The following is a 20,562-nucleotide window of genomic DNA, read 5'->3' on the forward strand; positions in this document are numbered from 1 at the left end:
GAGAGCATAAGGGAACAACTGACAGGAATGGGGAAAAGAAATACAGTAGAAGAAGAATGGGTAGGTTTGAGGAATGAAATAGTGAAGGCAGCAGAGGATCAAGTAGGTAAAAAGATGAGGGCTGGTAGAAATCCTTGGGTAACAGATGAGATACTGAATTTAATCGATGAAAGGAGAAAATACAAAAATGCAGTAAGTGAAGCAGGCAAAAAGGAATACAAACATCTCAAAAATGAGATCAACAGGAAGTGCAAAATGGCTAAGCAGGGATTGCTAGAGGACAAATGTAAGGATGTAGAGGCTTATCTCACAAGGGGTAAGATAGATACTGCCTATAGGAAAATTAAAGAGACCTTTGGTGGAAAGAGAACCACTTGCATGAATATCAAGAGCTCAGATGGAAACCCAGTTCTAAGTAAAGAAGGGAAATCACAAAGGTGGAAGGAGTATATAGAGGGTCTATACAGGGGCAGTGTTCTTGGGGACTATATTATGGAAATGGAAGAGAATGTAGATGAAGATGAAATGGGAGATATGATACTGTGTGAAGAGTTTGACAGAGCACTGAAAGACCTAAGTCGAAACAAGGCCCCTGGAGTAGACAACATTCCATTATAACTACTGACAGCTTTGGGAGAGCCAGTCCTGATAAAACTCTACCATCTGGTGAGCAAGATGTATGAGATCGGCGAAATTCCCTCAGACTTCAAGAAGAATATAATAATTCCTATCCCAAAGAAAGCAGGTGTCGACAGATGTGAAAATTACCTAACTATCAGTTTAATAAGTCACAGCTGCAAAATACTAACGTGAATTCTTTACAGACGAATGGAAAATCTGGTAGAAGCCGACCTCGGGGAAGATCAGTTTAGATTCTGTAGAAATGTTGGCACACGTGAGGCAGTACTGACCCTATGACATATCTTAGAAGAAAGATTAAGGAAAGGGAAACCTACGTTTCTAGCATTTGTAGACTTAGAGAAAGCTTTTGACAATGTTGACTGGAATACTCTCTTTCAAATTCTGAAGGTGGCAGGGGTAAAATACAGGGAGCGAAAGGCTATTTACAATTTGTACTGAAAGCAGATGGCAGTTATAAGAGTCGAGGGACATGAAAGGGAACCAGTGAATGGGAAGGGAGTGAGACAGTGTAACGTGCCGGGACATGTCTCCTCACCCGGGGCACCACATGTAGCGTGTCGGGACATATCCTTGTTCATTAGTGCCTCTTAAAGTTCACGCCACAACCAGATGTACCGGTATTGAAACATTTCCTTACCCTGTAGATAGTGCGCAGTGTTCTCAATCTACGTTGCTTTGCTTATTCAATATTGTCTTCCCGGTAGCTGCGTCCGTCTCACATAAATCACAAATATTCATGTGACCAGGCCTCTTACACTTAATCATCACATTAGGTAGGTCAAAAACTTCCAGTCCTTAACAATGTTCGCAATTACAATTACCAGAAAAATTAACTAACTAGCCGCACTTTTGCTCCAAGAGAATCTGACTGAGAACTAACTAAGAACTGCACCAGCTCGGACCTTATATAGACAAGCTCTTGTATATTTGACTATTTCTGTTAATATATTATAGTTTATAATTTCCCAGGGTTAAAATGATCCTTTCTAACTGGTTTTGAAGTTAACTATTGGATTTTATTATTTAAATAACATGAGTGAGCTGTATCAATTTAAATACGCGGAACTAACTTATGCATCTGCCGTGGGAATTCCCGACTTGTAACCACGGCAGCCCTTTTGAACAATAATTTTTACATATTCAAATTTACTTAATTCTTAATTAATGCACTTACAACGTTGAGACTGGAGTTATTTTACGTAGAAAAATAAAGGTAGCAAAAGTATCAAAACAGATCTCGGAATTATTTGGTAGTTTGGTCACAATTGGCACTGAAAGTCATACAGGCTACAGATTTTAAGTCTTAATATCTATTTAACTAATAGACTTTAAGTTAACTTAAACATTTGCTGGAATCAGTAAAATTTAGGCTTTCTTTTGGATGCAGTCTTGTAGCTGAATTTGATCTATTAGCTCACTCGAATTTTACTTAATATGTATTGCACAATATACATCATTGTCCATAACTGTTAATAGTATGCATTTCCAATAAAACTGATTAGCTCATTACTTTCAGAATAGACATTAGAATGTACTGAAATAATAGATTTTACTCGGGGAATTTTATTTAAACTATTTCTGAATTCTGTACTATGAGGCAGAAGGCCACAGAATCTGTAGTTGGAATCTGAGTAGTGAAAATGAAAAAAAATAAAAGTTCATTGCTTAACTAAGTTACTGAAGGAGTGTAGAACCAAAACAGGATAGCAGTGGGCAACCCTGCTTCATTACAACAGGGTTGTAGCCTCTCCTTGATGCTATTAAATCTGTATATTGAGCAAGCAGTAAAGGAAACAAAAGAAAAGTTTGGAGTAGGTATTAAAATCCATGGAGAAGAAATAAAAACTTTGAGGTTCGCCGATGACATTGTAATTCTGTCAGAGACAGCAAAAGACCTGGAAGAGCAGCTGAACAGAATGGACAGTGTCTTGAAAGGAGGATATAAAATGAACATCAACAGAAGCAAAACAAGGATAATGGAGTGTAGTCGAATTAAATTTAGTGATGTTGCGGGAATTAGATTAGGAAATGAGAGACTTAAAGTAGTAAATGAGTTTTGCTATTTGGGGAGAAAAATAAATGATGATGGTCGAAGTAGAGGGGATATAAAATGTAGACTGGCAATGGCAAGGAAAGCGTTTCTGAAGAAGAGAAATTTGTTAACATCGAGTGTAGATTTAAGTGTCAGCAAGTCGTTTCTGAAAGTATTTGTGTGGAGTGTAGCCATGTATGGAAGTGAAACATGGATGATAAATAGTTTAGACATGAAGAGAATAGAAGCTTTTGAAATGCGGTGCTACAGGAGAATGCTGAAGGTTAGATGGGTGGATCACATAACTAATGAGGAGGTATTGAATAGAATTGGGGAGAAGAGGAGTTGGTGGCACAACTTGACTAGAAGAAGGGATCGGTTGGTAGGACATGTTCTGAGGCTTCAAGGGATCACCAATTTAGTACTGGAGGGCAGCGTGGAGGGTAAAAATGGTAGAGGGAGACCAAGAATGAATACACTAAGCAGGATGTAGGCTGCAGTTGGTACTGGGAGATGAAGAAGCTTGCACAGGATAGAGTAGCATGGAGAGCTGCATCAAACCAGTCTCAGGACCAAAGAGCACATCAACAACTTGTCATCAGACAGTTGCCACTACTTGTAGTGCCCTTCATTGTACTCTTTCCATCTGCCTCCTCTCTCTTCCCAGTGGTAAATGGTGGAATTCCTCTTGCACTCTTAATGTTGACACCTTTACTTTTAATTTCAACAATATTTTGTTTTCAACTTCCTGTATGCTGAATCAGTCTTCCTGATGACATTTCTTTCGTGATTCTTTGCATTAGTTTTGCAGCCATTTCATCTTGGTATCCCTGCACTTCCTATCTGTTTCATTTTTAAAGGACATATATTGCTGTATTCCTGTTGTTGTTTTTTTTCTGAATATTTTAGTACTTCCTCCTTTCACTGATCAGCTGAAGCATTTCTTCTGGTGCCAAAGATTTCTTCACAGTTAGCTTCCTTGTTCCTGCATTTGTCTGTCTAGCTTCTGCGAGTGCTCATTTTATACATGTCCATTCCTCTTCAACTGACTTATGTATTGTGGTATTCATTATTGTGGTATGTACAGCCTTAGAGAACTACAAATGAACTCATCATTCCTGAATACTTCAGCATCCCACTTCTTTGCACATCAGTCCTTCTGGACAATTCTCTTCAATTTCAGTCTACTATTCATCATTACTGATGAATTTATATCTGCTCCTGGGCACATCTTACAATCCAGTATTTGATTTCTGAAACTCTGTCTGACCATGATGTAATACAGTTGGAATCTTCCTGGGTCTCCAGATCTTCCCAGGTCTCCAGGCCTTTCCAAGTATATCTACTCCTTTTGTGGGTTTTGAACAGTGTATTCAATAATAGCTGAAATTTCGTGCAGAAATCAATTAGTCTGCCTCCTCTCTCATTCCTACTGCTGAGTACATGTTCTCTTTTAACTGTGTCATGCATTTCTTCCCTTATTACTGCTTCCAAAGCCCCATAATTATTACATTATCATCTCCTTTTACATACTAAATTACACTCCTGGAAATGGAAAAAAGAACACATTGACACCGGTGTGTCTGACCCACCATACTTGCTCCGGACACTGCGAGAGGGCTGTACAAGCAATGATCACACGCACGGCACAGCGGACACACCAGGAACCGCGGTGTTGGCCGTCGAATGGAGCTAGCTGCGCAGCATTTGTGCACCGCCGCCGTCAGTGTCAGCCAGTTTGCCGTGGCATACGGAGCTCCATCGCAGTCTTTAACACTGGTAGCATGCCGCGACAGCGTGGACGTGAACCGTATGTGCAGTTGACGGACTTTGAGCGAGGGCGTATAGTGGGCATGCGGGAGGCCGGGTGGACGTACCGCCGAATTGCTCAACACGTGGGGCGTGAGGTCTCCACAGTACATCGATGTTGTCGCCAGTGGTCGGCAGAAGGTGCACGTGCCCGTCGACCTGGGACCGGACCGCAGCGACGCACGGATGCACGCCAAGACCGTAGGATCCTACGCAGTGCCGTAGGGGACCGCACCGCCACTTCCCAGCAAATTAGGGACACTGTTGCTCCTGGGGTATCGGCGAGGACCATTTGCAACCGTCTCCATGAAGCTGGGCTACGGTCCCGCACACCGTTAGGCCGTCTTCCGCTCACGCCCCAACATCATGCAGCCCGCCTCCAGTGGTGTCGCGACAGGCGTGAATGGAGGGACGAATGGAGACGTGTCGTCTTCAGCGATGAGAGTCGCTTCTGCCTTGGTGCCAATGATGGTCGTATGCGTGTTTGGCGCCGTGCAGGTGAGCGCCACAATCAGGACTGCATACGACCGAGGCACACAGGGCCAACACCCGGCATCATGGTGTGGGGAGCGATCTCCTACACTGGCCGTACACCACTGGTGATCATCGAGGGGACACTGAATAGTGCACGGTACATCCAAACCGTCATCGAACCCATCGTTCTACCATTCCTAGACCGGCAAGGGAACTTGCTGTTCCAACAGGACAATGCACGTCCGCATGTATCCCGTGCCACCCAACGTGCTCTAGAAGGTGTAAGTCAACTACCCTGGCCAGCAAGATCTCCGGATCTGTCCCCCATTGGGCATGTTTGGGACTGGATGAAGCGTCGTCTCACGCGGTCTGCACGTCCAGCACGAACGCTGGTCCAACTGAGGCGCCAGGTGGAAATGGCATGGCAAGCCGTTCCACAGGACTACATCCAGCATCTCTACGATCGTCTCCATGGGAGAATAGCAGCCTGCATTGCTGCGAAAGGTGGATATACACTGTACTAGTGCCGACATTGTGGATGCTCTGTTGCCTGTGTCTATGTGCCTGTGGTTCTGTCAGTGTGATCATGTGATGTATCTGACCCCAGGAATGTGTCAATAAAGTTTCCCCTTCCTGGGACAATGAATTCACGGTGTTCTTATTTCAATTTCCAGGAGTGTAGTTACTCAATATCCCTGTATACTTTATCTACCTCTTCATATCGTGCCTGTGATGTCAATATGTATACTTCAGCTATTGTTTTTGGTGCTAGTTTGATCTCAGTTCTGATCAGGATAATCTTATCACCGAAATGCTGAAAATAACACACTCTCTGTGCTACCTTCCAAGTCATGAGTAATCCTACACCCATTACACCATTTTGTATTGCTGTAGATATTACTCTGTATTTATCTGTCCAGAAATCCCTATCTTCTTTCCATTTCACTTTGCTGAGTCACACACACTGTATCTAGAATCAGACTTCATATTTCACTTTTCAGATTTTCTAACTTCCCTACCACATTCCATAATCTGATTCATAGAATGTTATCCTTTCATTGACTATTAAATCATCTTGTCATGGTAATCTCTCCCTGTGCAGTCTTCTTTTATAGATGGAGAGCTAATCTGGCATTTTTTGACACGGGATACGTAATCATGAACTTTCCAATTACAGACCACATGTGCTGTGGATACACAAGACTTGTCTTTAATCCATTGATTTCCACTGTCTACTGCATCCTCATGCCATTGATCATTGCTGATTCTTCCACCTTGCTGGGACAGTTTCCCACTCGAATGGCAGGAGGGTGCCCCGAAACTCTGTCCACTTCTATGCCACATTTGATTAGGCTGTTAGCAGAATGAGAGTGACCCCATGTAGCAATAGTCTCTGGCTGCCATTGCTGATTTTTTTTATTAAAGATTTAAGCAATTGCTGGGTCCAAACCTGTGGGGCCCATAGTGTTTCGTTTACTTGTCAAAGGTTCTATCTCTGACCGCAGTGACATGAAATCTATATGCAAGGAGTGTTAGTGATCTAACTGCAGTTCTGCAAGGTTCGCAGGAGAGCTTCTGTAAAGTTTGGAAGGTAGGAGACGAGGTACTGGCAGAAGTAAAGCTGTGAGTACCGGGCGTAAGTCATGCTTCGGTAGCTCAGTTGGTAGAGCACTTGCCCGCGAAAGGCAAAGGTCCCAAGTTCGAGTCTCAGTCGGGCACACAGTTTTAATCTGCCAGGAAGTTTCATATCAGCGCACACTCCGCTGCAGAGTGAAAATCTCATTCTGGAAACATCCCCCAGGCTGTGGCTAAGCCATGTCTTCGCAATATCCTTTCTTTCAGGAGTGCTAGTTCTGCAAGGTTCGCAGGAGAGCTTCTGTAAAGTTTGGAAGGTAGGAGACGAGGTACTGGCAGAAGTAAAGCTGTGAGTACCGGGCGTGAGTCATGCTTCGGTAGCTCAGTTGGTAGAGCACTTGCCCGCGAAAGTGTTGTAGGCTTACTTACGTTTCTTAATATGATTACTGTACATGAACAGAGAAGCGTATGTTATCAAAAAGTGTAATTTAACTGAATGATTTTCACATATTTATTATTTTGAATGTGAATAGCATGCGTTGTTTTATTGCTTGGTTAGTGTTTATAAAGCGGATGTTACGCCATTTCGGAATATGACAGTCAGCTAGAAACGAAGCTTTATTTTCGGATATCTTAAGCTTCATGCTTTTGACACTCTTGAAAGTGTTTCATGAAGTGGTATGTTAAATGTGTTTCAGTACCTGTGCCTCGCCGAAGTGGCGTCAGATCGAAAGACCTGCACCAGGCGAACGGTCTACCCGATGGGAGGCCATAGCCACACGACATTTCATTTCATTACCTGTGCCGAGCCCGAATCTCGTCCGACACAGAGGGGAATGAAACATCACAGTTTCGATACTATTAGTCCGTTCCACGCACTGGTGGACTGAAACAGCCTTATTTTGAAACAATGATACCGTTTTTGTGTCTGGCTCGAGACCGAATCTGGTCCAGTTATCCGAGACAGGGGTGGAATGAAACACAACTGTTTCGAAACAGTGAACCGTAGCCGTTCTGAAACACTGAAACAGTTCCACGTATCAATACACTGTATCAAAACATAGAAACAGTGGCCAAGTCTACAGTTTGCACTCGTTTCTAAGCCGCAGGCGGTTTTTTGGATTATAAAAACCCGAAAAAAGTGCGACTTAGATTCGAGTAAATACGGTACTTGTTACCATTCATTTGAGCAAATGGAAACATTACAGTAAATTTATTCACTGATGAAATTTGTTGTCAAAAATCCATTTGAGTTTGAAAGTAGTAGTTATTCATAAACACATTACCAGACAGAGGAATGTCTGACAAACATCAAAACAGGTAGAGTTTTTATCTCCGATTAAAACTGTCTAACATTGACAACTCTTGCCGCACAGAGTGATTCTTGAATTGAAATAGATATTCATTAAAGAGTGCTGAATTGAAATATTGCAGTAATAAAGATAAATAAATGTGATACTTTTCTAGTTTTGCTACCTTCAATTTCAATGATAATGTTTTTCTCAACAGGGCACAACTGGAAAGCCAAAGGCTGCTGTCCTGACCCACCACAACATTGTGAACAACTCTTTCTGTGTCGGGAAACGTCTACAGTTCAATGAGAAGGTACTGGTCCTTTACACAGGGAAATGCTGTTGCACTTTCATCAGTTACATCGCATTTCCCCAACTTACACACTAATTAACTGGATTCTCAATCTTTTGGTGCTTCTGGCAGTCTGTACACACAGTGCTTTGCCTTTTCAGCAACATCGTATCTGCCTACAAGTGCCTCTCTTCCACTGCTATGGATTCTGCAATGGGCTCCTTGCTGCGCTGCATTATGGGTCAACACTTGTTCTGCCTTCATTGTCCTATAGTGCAAGGGCATCTTTGGAAGCCATTGAAAAGGAGCGGTAGGTATCAATAGGTGTCAACATCAGTGTCTTTTTATATTGCCATGTCTCTTTCTCAGAGGCCTTCACATGGTCAGTTTATGGAGAAGCTGCTGCAAATATTACATCCACAAACAGATCTTCTCAGGACAAGAATCCTAAGAATGCCATACACTGAAGGACGCTATCAGTATTCAATTTTCGCCTAGATATATTGCAACCTAGTCTTGTTAAATGGCATGTACTCTCTCATCAAAAGAGCATTACTTTGTCTTCCCATTTTTCTTAAATAGGAATAATATAATAATAGCTGTTTGTCTATAATACCTCACTGAAAGAGAGAAATTCAGTGGCATATTACACCTTGAAACCTGGTGAACAGCTTTTGGGAAATTAAGAGACCTTATTCATAACATTTGTCTGTTTTTAATATCAGATTGAGTGCTCTTTCATGCAGAAGTTTGTGATATCTGGTGGAAGTGATGCAAACGACTGAAGGGCCACTCCAGCTAAAAGTAGGTTATAATGAGTTTGATGTGGTAGAGAAATAGGTGGTGAACAGAACCAACACTAGGAGATAGCTGGGTCAGTGTCTTCCTACCCACATAAGAGTAGCAAGCTGTTCACATATCTCTACTGCTGAATTACATAAAAACCAGTTGCTTAGTTTTCAGTGATTGCCACATCATAAATCACATTACACTGCCTCTAGTGTCCAGCTACTTGAGCCATAGCTGGTTGTTACATACCCAATAATGCATATTTCATAAATCCATATGGTTGTTACAGGTAAATGTTAATCCTTGATAAAGGATATTCTGTGAAGAGGAAATCTACTATCCCAATGTCGCATCATCGTTGTGAGTCAGGATTCCATGTTTTTTCCATATTCCATTTGGTCAGGATGCTCAAAAATTACTCGTGATATGGCAAGGTAGAGAGTGATTTCTCTGGAAAATCTGGAACTTTCAGAAATTACATTTTACCTGGAAAAATTTGGGAAATCTCAGGGAATTTCAGGAATTTCATAAAATCTCAGGGAATTCCATGGTTATAACTTAGCAATGAAATTCAGTTTTAATTGATTTTTATAACTCAGAATTTTAAAAATACTTAATATTTCAAAGTAAGTTAATTATATGATTATTATTTCATACGAATTATTGATATTTAAAAACTGTGGTTAAACTACTGATTGTTGTAGTTGTTGTGGTCTTCAGTCCTGAGGCTGGTTTGATGCAGCTCTCCTGTGCAAGCTTCTTCATCTCCCAGTACCTACTGCAACCTACATCCTTCTGAATCTGCTTAGTTTATTCATCTCTTGGTCTCCCTCTACGATTTTTACCCTCCACGCTGCCCTCCAATACTAAATTGGTGATCCCTTGATGCCTCAGAACATGTCCTACCAACCGATCCCTTCTTCTGGTCAAGTTGTGCCACAAACTTCTCTTCTCCCCAATCCTATTCAATACTTCCTCATTAGTTATATGATCTACTCATCTAATCTTCAGCTTTCAGTGCTCTGTCAAACTCTTCATGCAGTATCGTATCTCCCATTTCATCTTCATCTACATCCTCTTCCACTTCCATAATATTGTCCTCAAGTACATTGCCCTAGTATAGAACCTCTATATACTCCTTCCACCTTTCTGCTTTCCCTTCTTTGCTTAGAACTGGGTTTCCATCCGAGCTCTTGATATTCATACAAGTCGTTCTCTTATCTCCAAAGGTCTCTTCAATTTTCCTGTAGGCAGTATCTATCTTACCCCTAGTGAGATAAGCCTCTACATCCTTACATTTGTCTTCTAGCCATCCCTGCTTAGCCATTTTGCACTTCCTGTCGATCTCATTTTTGAGACGTTTGTATTCCTTTTTGCCTGCTTCATTTACTGCATTTTTATATTTTCTCCTTTCACCAATTAAATTCAATATTTGTTCTGTTACCCAAGGATTTCTACTAGCCCTCGTCTTTTTACCTACTTGATCCTCTGCTGCCTTCACTACTTCATCCCTCAGAGCGACCCATTCTTCTTCTACTGTATTTCTTTCCCCCATTCCTGTCAATTGTTCCCTTATGCTCTCACTGAAACTCTGTACAACCTCTGGTCCTTTCAGTTTATTCAGGCCCCATCTCCTTAAATTCCCAACTTTTTGCAGTTTCTTCTGTTTTAATCTACAGGTCATAACCAATAGATTGTGGTCAGAGTCCACATCTGCCCCTGGAAATGTCTTACAATTTAAAACCTGATTCCTAAATCTCTGTCTTACCATTATATAATCTATCTGATACCTTTTAGTATCTCCAGGGTTCTTCCATGTATACAACCTTCTTTCATGATTCTTAAACCAAGTGTTAGCTATGATTATGTTGTGCTCTGTGCAAAATTCTACGAGGCGGCTTCCTCTTTCATTTCTTATCCCCAATCCATATTCACCTACTATGTTTCCTTCTCTCCCTTTTCCTACACTTGAATTCCAGTCACCCATGACTATTAAATTTTCGTCTCCTTTCACTATCTGAATAATTTCTTTTATCTCATCATACATTTCATCAATTTCTTCATCATCTGCAGAGCTAGTTGGCATATAAACTTGTACTACTGTAGTAGGCGTGGGCTTTGTGTCTATCTTGGCCACAATAATGCGTTCACTATGCTGTTTGTAGTAGCTTACCCGCATTCCTATTTTCCTGTTCATTACTAAACCTACTCCTGCATTACCCCTATTTGATTTTGTGTTTATAACCCTGTAGTCACCTGACCAGAAGTCTTGTTCCTCCTACCACCGAACTTCACTAATTCCCACTATATCTAACGTTAACTTATCCATTTCCCTTTTTAAATTTTCTAACCTACCTGCCCGATTAAGGGATCTGACATTCCACGCTCCGATCCGAAGAACTCCAGTTTTCTTTCTCCTGATAACGACATCCTCTTGAGTAGTCCCTGCCCAGAGATCCGAATGGGGGATTATTTTACTCAGCCGTTCGCAGTACCAGCACAGCAAGGCCGTTTTGGTTATTGTTACAAGGCCAGATCAGTCAATCATCCAGACTGTTGCCCTTGCAACTACTGAAAAGGCTGCTGCCCCTCTTCAGGAACCACACATTTGTCTAGCCTCTCAACAGATACCCCTCCATTGTGGTTGCACCTACGGTACGGCTATCTGTATCGATGAGGCACGCAAGCTTCCCCACCAACGGCGAGGTCCATGGTTCATTGGGGGGGGGGGGGTACTGATTATAGCTACTGATTATAGCTACTATATCTCAGCTGAAAGTAAAATAAACCAAAGTCATTATTGTGCCTCCCCCCCTCCTATTCCACCTGCTAACCATTAATTTTCAAGGAGGTTCTAATGTCACCATCTTCTACCCATACCTGGAATTCTGAAGGTACCAATCATGTTGATTTGTTAAGTGATCTGTTACACCATTATCAGTGTAACTTTTATCACAAGTCATTGAATTTACATCTGCAGAAAAATTGTTGCATCCCACCAGTAAAACTTGTTTTCAGTTTTTGAAGTATGTATGTGACTACAACTTCCTGAATTTTCCACTGATGTTACACTATTTGAATGCATAGAACAATCTTCACTTTTGTCTATGCGAATACATTCATTTGATCAATGCCCATTTTTCTGACATTTAAAACAGATCAACCCTGTATTACTCTGTTTTGATAAGTGACCTACTTTACCATATGAAAAGCATTTTTTATCTTCCTTCCTTTAGTAATGAGACATCATTTTTAATGCATCTGCTTCATATGAAGTTTATGTGCATTTATTGCTGTTTGTTAATCTTCATTCTTGACATGACTGCTGTAGCAATACTTAAGTCACCACAATCTGTTATTTGCAGCTTTTAATTTAAACATTATTTTTGTAATTTATTCCATGTCTTCTCTCCAGTAGGTAAATCATTACATGTAATATAAATGCAATTGAACTCCTTGGGCAAAGTTTACGAACATCATTCATACAGGTCACCATCATTGATTGGCTTGTCTAACAATGACAGTTTAGTTTGTACTTCATCAGATTTGGCTAAATTGCCTTGTATACCATCAGATGCTTCCCACACAATATTATGAAATTTGTGCCTAAGCAGACAGTTGAGTGAATATCATAAATTTTATATAGCTTAACCCAAATCTCTTTAGCAGTTTTGCTTTCCCAACATGAAGTAAAGCGATAGAATTAGCCACATCCTTGCCTTTTAGTCTTGGTACATTTTGCAAGATGGGCTTAGTAATTTTGCTCACTTTCTTTTGGCTTAATCAGCTCAACATTTACAATGTCAGATATTTCATTGCACACTAAAACAGTTCTCTTTATGATTCTGAAAGTACCCCAATTTTCTTTGCCAGTGAGTTTAGCAATTTGCTGTTTTTTGTTGGATCTTTTACACTTGTTGAACATTGAGTTATTGTCAAAACTGTCTACAACTGTTACACTTAATGAAAACTTTATCAACCACACTCTGCCACCATGTTGACAAGACATCAGATGCCATTTTTTGTAATGAAACATTTATTTAAAAACCATAAAAGTCTGACAATATCATCTGTGAGTTATTGACACCACCCATTAGTCCAACTGAACCATCTCAGATCTCAACTTTATTTCTTGTATGAAGTCACTCTTCCCACTGTTTGGAGTTGTTGGTATGTAGTCTGATTTGTCTGTCTTTAATTTTCTTGAGTTTGCCTGTTTTATTTTTGAATCTTCTTTTATATGTGGTCCCTCCATATCTTGCTTTATTTCCATAATACTTGCAATGTTAATATTTTGTTCTATATTTTGTCTAGTATTTTCATGACGATTCTGTTTTCTGAAATCATCATTAGATGTCCAAATTACAAAATTGGATAATTCCTGTTACTGATTCAATTTCCTTATTGACTGTTTCATTATAAGCTAGTCTCAGGCATTTTTCTTGGTAATTTTTATGTATGCACATTTTATCTACAGTGTTGTATTTCTCATGTGTTAGCTTTTTGCAGTTGGTTTCACATGCACATGTTTCTGATTGTGTAGTCAGTATGCAGTTTCACTTTGCAGTGAAGTGTGCACTGATTTGAAAATTCATGGCAGAGTATTGTAACATTTTATTATTGTGTCTCTTGAAGGCCTATTCTGTTGTAAATATTTATATACCATATGGTGAGAGAAGGGCTCTGACAACTGGCAGTGCAGTAGCCATTATTTGATATGGAAGTGCAGTGGGCCAGTGACTAGTGGGGCAGGAAGAGGGGTGACAGACCTTCCCCTCCTACCTTTCGCCATGCGGCAGCCAGGACTACGGAGCCTAACAGAGCCACACAATTCATTGCAGCATTCTTGTTGGTAGTATTCTAGTGAGTGGTGTGTTCCTTGATCAGATGTTTTCTCTTACGTGCTAGCAGTGTTTGCTTCCTTACACAAACACACACAAATAGATTTTTGACATTAACAGGGTACAGAAAAATGCACATATGTTATGTGTAAAATACCAAATGAAGACATTACCTTTATTTTTCAAGCAGGATAATGGAAGCCACACTATCATTTTCATCTGATTGAGCATCTCTCATAACGACCACACAGGCTTTGGTACCTTTACTGCTGCCTTCCTTATAATCTGATAAAGAAATTACAATATTTTGTATGGACTATACTCTTACACTTTCTTCTGTGTTTGACCTTGTACTCTCTTTCCACATGTTGTTTGGCATGTTCTTCCAAATTTGTGATGTTATTAGTGTGACAGCATCATTTACCAGCCCTCCCCCCCCCCCCCCCCCCCCTCTCTCTTGCAACATAAATGTTTTATTTCGCACTGTGACATCTGTTTTTAGTTAAGCCCAGACAGGTTTGATGGCAGTTGTATGGTGCAATATGTGTAACTTTATGGCCATGGTTCTCTGTTAATGTATCAAGTACATACTGCATCTTCTGAGGCTTGTACCATTTCACTAATTCCAGAAGTTCCACTTTTTGCACATTTTGTTCAAAGCCTGTTTTATTATCTCCCAACCACCCAACCAGCTGACTATTTTGTCTCTCCTAGCAGCGACTGTTGGTGAGTTATTTAACTGTACAGAATGGTACAGTTAGTTATCCATTACAAAAACACTACCAAAACTGACATTTGCTAGTAGATGAGTAATGCATTTATTTCCCTGTGGTAATCAAAAATTTTTTTGACAGAAATATTATTGTAGCACCAGGCACAAACCTGTTCTAGAGCCAGCATGAACAATAATTAGTCACTCTCCCTTACCTGTTGGTCCATTCTTAGTTCCGTTGCACATATCGTCCTTCTATGTGACACATTGCACATGATGCATGTTGACCTGTGTTTTGTCAATCAATATTACATTATGCAGATTTATTGCTAGCAGCAGAAATGACATTTCCATGTCGCAATGTCTCTGCATTCCACTAGCATCTTTCTTCCTGAGAATTTTTCTACTGGAAGTCAATTTTCTTTAAACCAATGGAGAGACTCATTCTGCTTGTGAACAAACCACTGTCTGACATTGCTGCCATCAATTTTATGAATGTTGTGCACTCATTCCTGCTGTAATATGCATGTATGTGTTGCCTGATAGCACTTTAGTCAAAGTTGCCTGTTTCAGTCACACGATAAAATCTTCTTCTTGACTTTCCGAGCATTGCAATAACAAGACTCTCAGCTGAATTGGCAGCCTCTTTATTATATATGACTCTCTTCACCCATGTCAATCATTTAACTCACTGGTGTCAGAGGTCCACTATTTTTCCTTTCCTTTTCAAAGTAAACATGTAGTCTACATATAAATAAGCATCCTTGAGATGTAAGCGTATCTCCATTTCCAAAAGTCCTCTTCTCTGCACTGCAAAAAGCCATTTTCCAGTCAAATGGTGAGAAACCACAGAATTAGTGGAATGCACTTCTACACACACAAACCTGAATGAAGCATGTGGTTCCAATGACTAAGAGTGTGTTGCCCACCACTGTAGCTACAATGGGGCATTGCCATGGTAACATAAACAAAATCTCATTATCCAACTGGCCATCATGGACAAGTGAAGCACATGAACCAAGGAAATTTAAACTGTTGGAGCTCTTCTCTTGCAGTACAGAGTATAGGTGATTCATTGTGCTTTAATCAGTTTTTTTTCTTATGGCACACAATTTTTGGTGCTGTGTGTTAAAAATCTCTAAAAGTTTGCTTTCTGTGGTGATATTGTTTGAGTAGTGTTTGCTTTCTGTGGTGATATCATTTTGAGTAGTGGGTCAGTTAAGATAATTACGTTAAGATTTCTGAAACATACGATGAACTGAGCTATATTTTTCTTTGAGATCATTTGTTAGTGCTGTAGCACACATGCATTGGTTGTTTATTTTTAGTGGCATTTTCTAAGGTATTTGTAGCTTTTATCAAATAGAACTGTGTTTGTTATTTACATTATGTTCTGATGAATGGTGCAGATACATGGGGCATTCAGTAAGTAATGAAACACATTTCTTTCTTGGCCAGTTTCAGTCGAAAAAATGCAGAATCTGTTGTGGGACATCATGGAATATTCCTTCTTCAGCCCCTGTAGTTTCATGAAGTTCCAATAGTTGGCGGCACTATAAGTAGCTTTCAAAATGATATCTGTAACGGTGGTGCATTCGAAACAGAGAGCCGTCATTGAGTTCTTTTGACAGAAAACCAGAGCACCACAGATATTTATAGGTACTTGCAGAATGTCTATGGAGACCCAGCAGTGAACAAAAGCATGGTGTCAATGGGTGAGGTGTCTGTCATCATTGCAACAAGCTTGCACAGACCTCTCTGATCTCTCACATGGCGGCCAGTGGCACACAGCGGTGACTCCTGCTCATTTGAGGTGATGCATATATCAAAAATAAACACCTCGCTGCACAAATGGATGCCCCTGTTAGTAGTGCTGACACACTTGTCCACCAGTTGGGGTTCTCGCTGGGTTCCTCGGCACCTAACAGAAGAGCATAATGAGCTATGACCATCAGTGTGGAATTGCTTGCACATTACAAAGCTGATCATGACAATTTTTTGTTAAACATCATCAAAGGTGATAAAATATGCTACACCACCTCCTCTCTGAAAAAAAAAAAGATTCAAAACTACGCACTTAGCCAGTGAAGTCATTGTGATGGTATTTTGCCATTTTGAAAGGGTTATTCTGTTTGATGTCCACCCTCATGGAGCAATGATCAACTCATAGTGCTACACTGAGGAAATGGAAGAAATGACTTCCAACATGTTCATCACCTCGAAAATGCAAACAAACTTCTCCTCCATGACAATGTAAGGCCTCACACAAGTCTGTGCACCATAGAGGAGCTCACAAAACTTCATTGCACTTTTCTTTCTCATCCACCCTACAGCCTGGAACTCTCATTTTCCAACTTCTATCTGTGTGGCCCAATGAAGGATGCACCTCACGGGATGCAGTATGTGGATGATTGGGCAGATTATTGATGCAGCAAGATGTCGCTTCTGACATCAGCCAGTAGAGTGTACCAAGCAGGCATGCAGGCCCTCCCAGTGAGGTGGCATAAGACTGTTGCATTGAACAGGGATTATGCTGAAAAATCAGGTTTTGTAGCTAAAAGAGTGGGAATAATGTGGTGTTTTTGAATCCTGCATAAAATCAACCTACTTTCAGAAAAAAGTGTTGCATTACTTATTGAATGCCTATCATATGTTAGAGAAGCTACCATTAGCAACACTCAAAGTGTGCTAGTTTTGAAAGAGAGGACAGAATATTTTAATTAATATCGAGCCAGTGTGCTGATTCTTCTGGAATACCTGGAAAACATGGAATTCTCGGGAATTGCATTTTACCTGGAAAAATCAGGGAAATCTTAGGTAAAATATTTAATATTTCAAAGTATGTTAATTATATGAATATTACTCCACATGAATTGTTGATGTTTAAAAACTGCTGTTAGACTACTGCTTATGGCCAGCCAAGAGGAAATGAAAGTCATTAGTGTGAGATGTTTGCAATCTCCCCCCCCCCTCCTCCTTCCCCCCCCCCCTCCCCCTCTTCTTATGACACCACTTGCTCCAGATATCTGAAATACTCAGGGAAATTTTTCAAGTTTGAGTAGCCTTCGTTTATGGACTACATCAGTATGTCTGCAAACTGTTAATAGTGTTGGACTGACTTAGTCCGTAGGCTTTCTTTGATGTGAATGTTCGTGTTCTGACATGTAGACCCAGTGGCCAGAACATCTATTTCTTTTGTTCTGTTAAGTACAGACTTGTTCCTGAAATACATGATGTCAGGAATTGAGGACTTACAGATGATGGAATCTGTATGGACTATGTCTAAAATCTGGAATGTGTTGTTCTTCTTTGTTAAAATGGAATTAAGGAAAAGTTAAAGGAGTGAGTAGGAATACAATCTGGGAAAGTGATGAGAGGAGTTGATTGGAGTGGAACCCATTGTTTAGTGATGTCAGGTTTATGTTGTTTTTTATTTTATTTTATTTTTTGTTGATGAGTGAGGTGTTGGATTAATCTTTTGTGGGATTTTTAAAAAATAATTTTTATGAAGATAAAAGTCAAACAGAGAGATGTGACTTGCAGGCAACATATCTTACCCACATTGTGGCCAGTCAAAGTAGATGATAAAATAGGTAGAGTTGAGGTTGGTGAGGATGTCACTGGTGGATTTATATCTGGTGCTCCTATTGAAAGATGAGGCTCAAATTCTGTTTGTGCTGGTAGTGGTATTGTGGCATATGTTGATGGTGCAGTGGCAAAAGGTGAGTGAGTTTTGTGGTTGTGAAAATGTTGGGTTGAGGAGTGCAGCAGCCGTATTAGTGACAGGATGGTTGCGAAGTAACAGAAGGTGGTAATGAATATGAGGTAATGTTAATCTGAATATAAGAAAGCAATAGAGATGCAGCTGTTGCAATGGTAACTTGGGGATGGATATTATTGGCAAAAGTGTCAAGCAACATGGTGGGGAGGAGGTTTGGGTACAGCAACAGCAGATGACACAGCCAGATTTTGTATGTGGTGAAGATTGCTCACTGAAGACATAGGGTGATTAGGAAAGATGACATGACCAAAGAATGTTGGCAAAATGTGGATCAACAGGGGGAGTAGAAATCATGAAGAATGATCTTATGAGTAGCCTGTTGTATTCAATTAATGATGAATTAACCACTGAAAGTCTCAGATAAGCTGCATTTTGTCTTTGTTCCTTTGATACTGGTATTGCACAGGCTTAGTTTAACAAATGTGGATGAATAAATGTGACACAATGTACTGTTGGGAGTATCATGAATTACAAATTGAAACAACTCTCAGCCTGATGTTCAAAACAGGGAAATGTTCTACATATTGCATTTTATGATACTGTGATGGGTAATGTATTTCTTTCTGATTATTGAGACTAGCAATATCAGTTACTGTAATTGATTTTTACATCTACATAGTTAATATTACTATCACATCATTTACTGTAGTGAACTTTGCCTCAGTTCATTTGGATGGATACAGTAATGATGATGTATTCAACAGTTTTGGGAACATTCAACGTTAATGGTTTAGATCACTCACCCTGCATATATATGTACAGATGACCATGTGTCCTGCCATAGTGGAAGCAAATTTATGCCTGAAATACTTCTAAAATGATTCAAACAATGGAAAATCGAGGATGGAATGTAAGAATATTGCGAAAAGGACAGCTGATACTCACCATATAGCAGTTGCCTGAGACTGCAGTCATGTGTGTGTGAGTTGCATTTGTGTGAGTGTGTATGGGTCAAAAGCTATATTTGTGACAGTCATTTTGTTGTGCCTATCTAAAATGATAGACAGTTTCTTGCCTAGACTGTACAAATTTTGACAAATTTGGACTGCCTTTCCTCATATGCAATACATGTCTTTTCTGCTTTATGCAAATATCTTTTAATAAATTCAACAATATTATGAAAATGATGGATTGCTACTCACAGTATAGAGTTCACGTTGACTCACAGACAGGCACAATGAAAAGACTGCTGTACATTCAAGCTTTGTGCTGAAAGACTTTCTTCTGAAATAGAAAACTTATATACATTTACACAAGCACAACTCACACACACAAATACATGATCAATGTCTCCAACTGCTGTGGCCCGACTGGAGAGGGAGGGATAGGATGGTAAGGGTGGGGGAGGTGTAGTACTGGTTGTGGGATTGTGCAGGGACATTGTGGGGACAATGCAGAACCACTAGGTCAGTTGGGATGTTAGGGAGGGCGGGGGCAGCAAAATGGGGAGCGCAGAAGGAGGGAAGTGGAGAAGGGGGAAAAAGACTAGTGCATGTGTGGGCAGAGCAGAAGGCTGTGTAGTGCTGGAGTGGGGCCACGGAAGGGGATAGGTAAGTAGAGGAGAGGGACTAGCAAGGATTGAGGCCATGGGGAGTTCCAATAAGTGCAGTTGAGACAAGGTCGTGTTGGTAGAAAGGATCCAGATGGCACACACAGTGAGGCAATCATTGGTAACATGTTATCTTTGGCAACTGAAAATTATTGTTTTTATTTTCCAGAATGTGTATTTCTGATGATATGAAGCTTTTCCAGAGTGTTTCTGTTAATTAATGGCATGTTCTCTCCTATGTATTTTCAGATGTACAGCAGTATATGGCACGCCCACCATGTATGTGGACCTAGTGTCACTGATTGAGTCTGGCGATGTGAGCCGCTACAGCTCACTGCAGTTTGCACTCAACAGCGGTGCCCTCATCACAGAGCAGTTGTTCCGGCAGGTGCAGGAGAAGCTCAGCCTCAATAAAGTCTGTGTGAGTACTCCCCCTGCCCCCCCCCCCCTCCCCCACATTGCCCCCCCTCTCCCTCGCACCCAAAAAGGGTAATATTCCCTCATGAAAATACCAACTTTGAATGTTCTACATTAGTTGTTTATCATATGTACCAGTATTCAGTTGAAAAGACCATTACCTGACAGTAACTATCAAAGATATAAGAGAACATAAGTGTATTTCTTTCAGTGCTACTTGAGTGCAACTAATTGTTCTACCAACATGGAGTTCTGCTATCCTCTGGTGCTCTCTATATTTTTCACCACATTTTAAAGTCATAATTCGTATTGTACTGATTTTGTTGCTATCTATCCTGCTTGTCTGACTCTAAGTGT

At 40.5% G+C, this 20,562-nt stretch overlaps 1 protein-coding gene across 1 annotated transcript in view; it reads left to right on the forward strand.

The window, feature by feature from the left end:
• Positions 1-20,562, forward strand: part of LOC126091913 (medium-chain acyl-CoA ligase ACSF2, mitochondrial-like) — a 229,812-nt gene that overhangs the window by 157,962 nt on the left and 51,288 nt on the right. The window contains exons 6-8 of the mRNA XM_049907229.1: positions 8,042-8,137; positions 8,278-8,426; positions 20,038-20,209. Coding sequence (XP_049763186.1) covers positions 8,042-8,137; positions 8,278-8,426; positions 20,038-20,209 — 417 coding nt within the window. The remainder of the gene's footprint in view (positions 1-8,041; positions 8,138-8,277; positions 8,427-20,037; positions 20,210-20,562) is intronic.

The sequence above is a fragment of the Schistocerca cancellata genome, chromosome 7 (genome assembly GCF_023864275.1).
Source record: "Schistocerca cancellata isolate TAMUIC-IGC-003103 chromosome 7, iqSchCanc2.1, whole genome shotgun sequence".
Classification (NCBI taxonomy): Eukaryota; Metazoa; Arthropoda; class Insecta; order Orthoptera; family Acrididae; genus Schistocerca; species Schistocerca cancellata.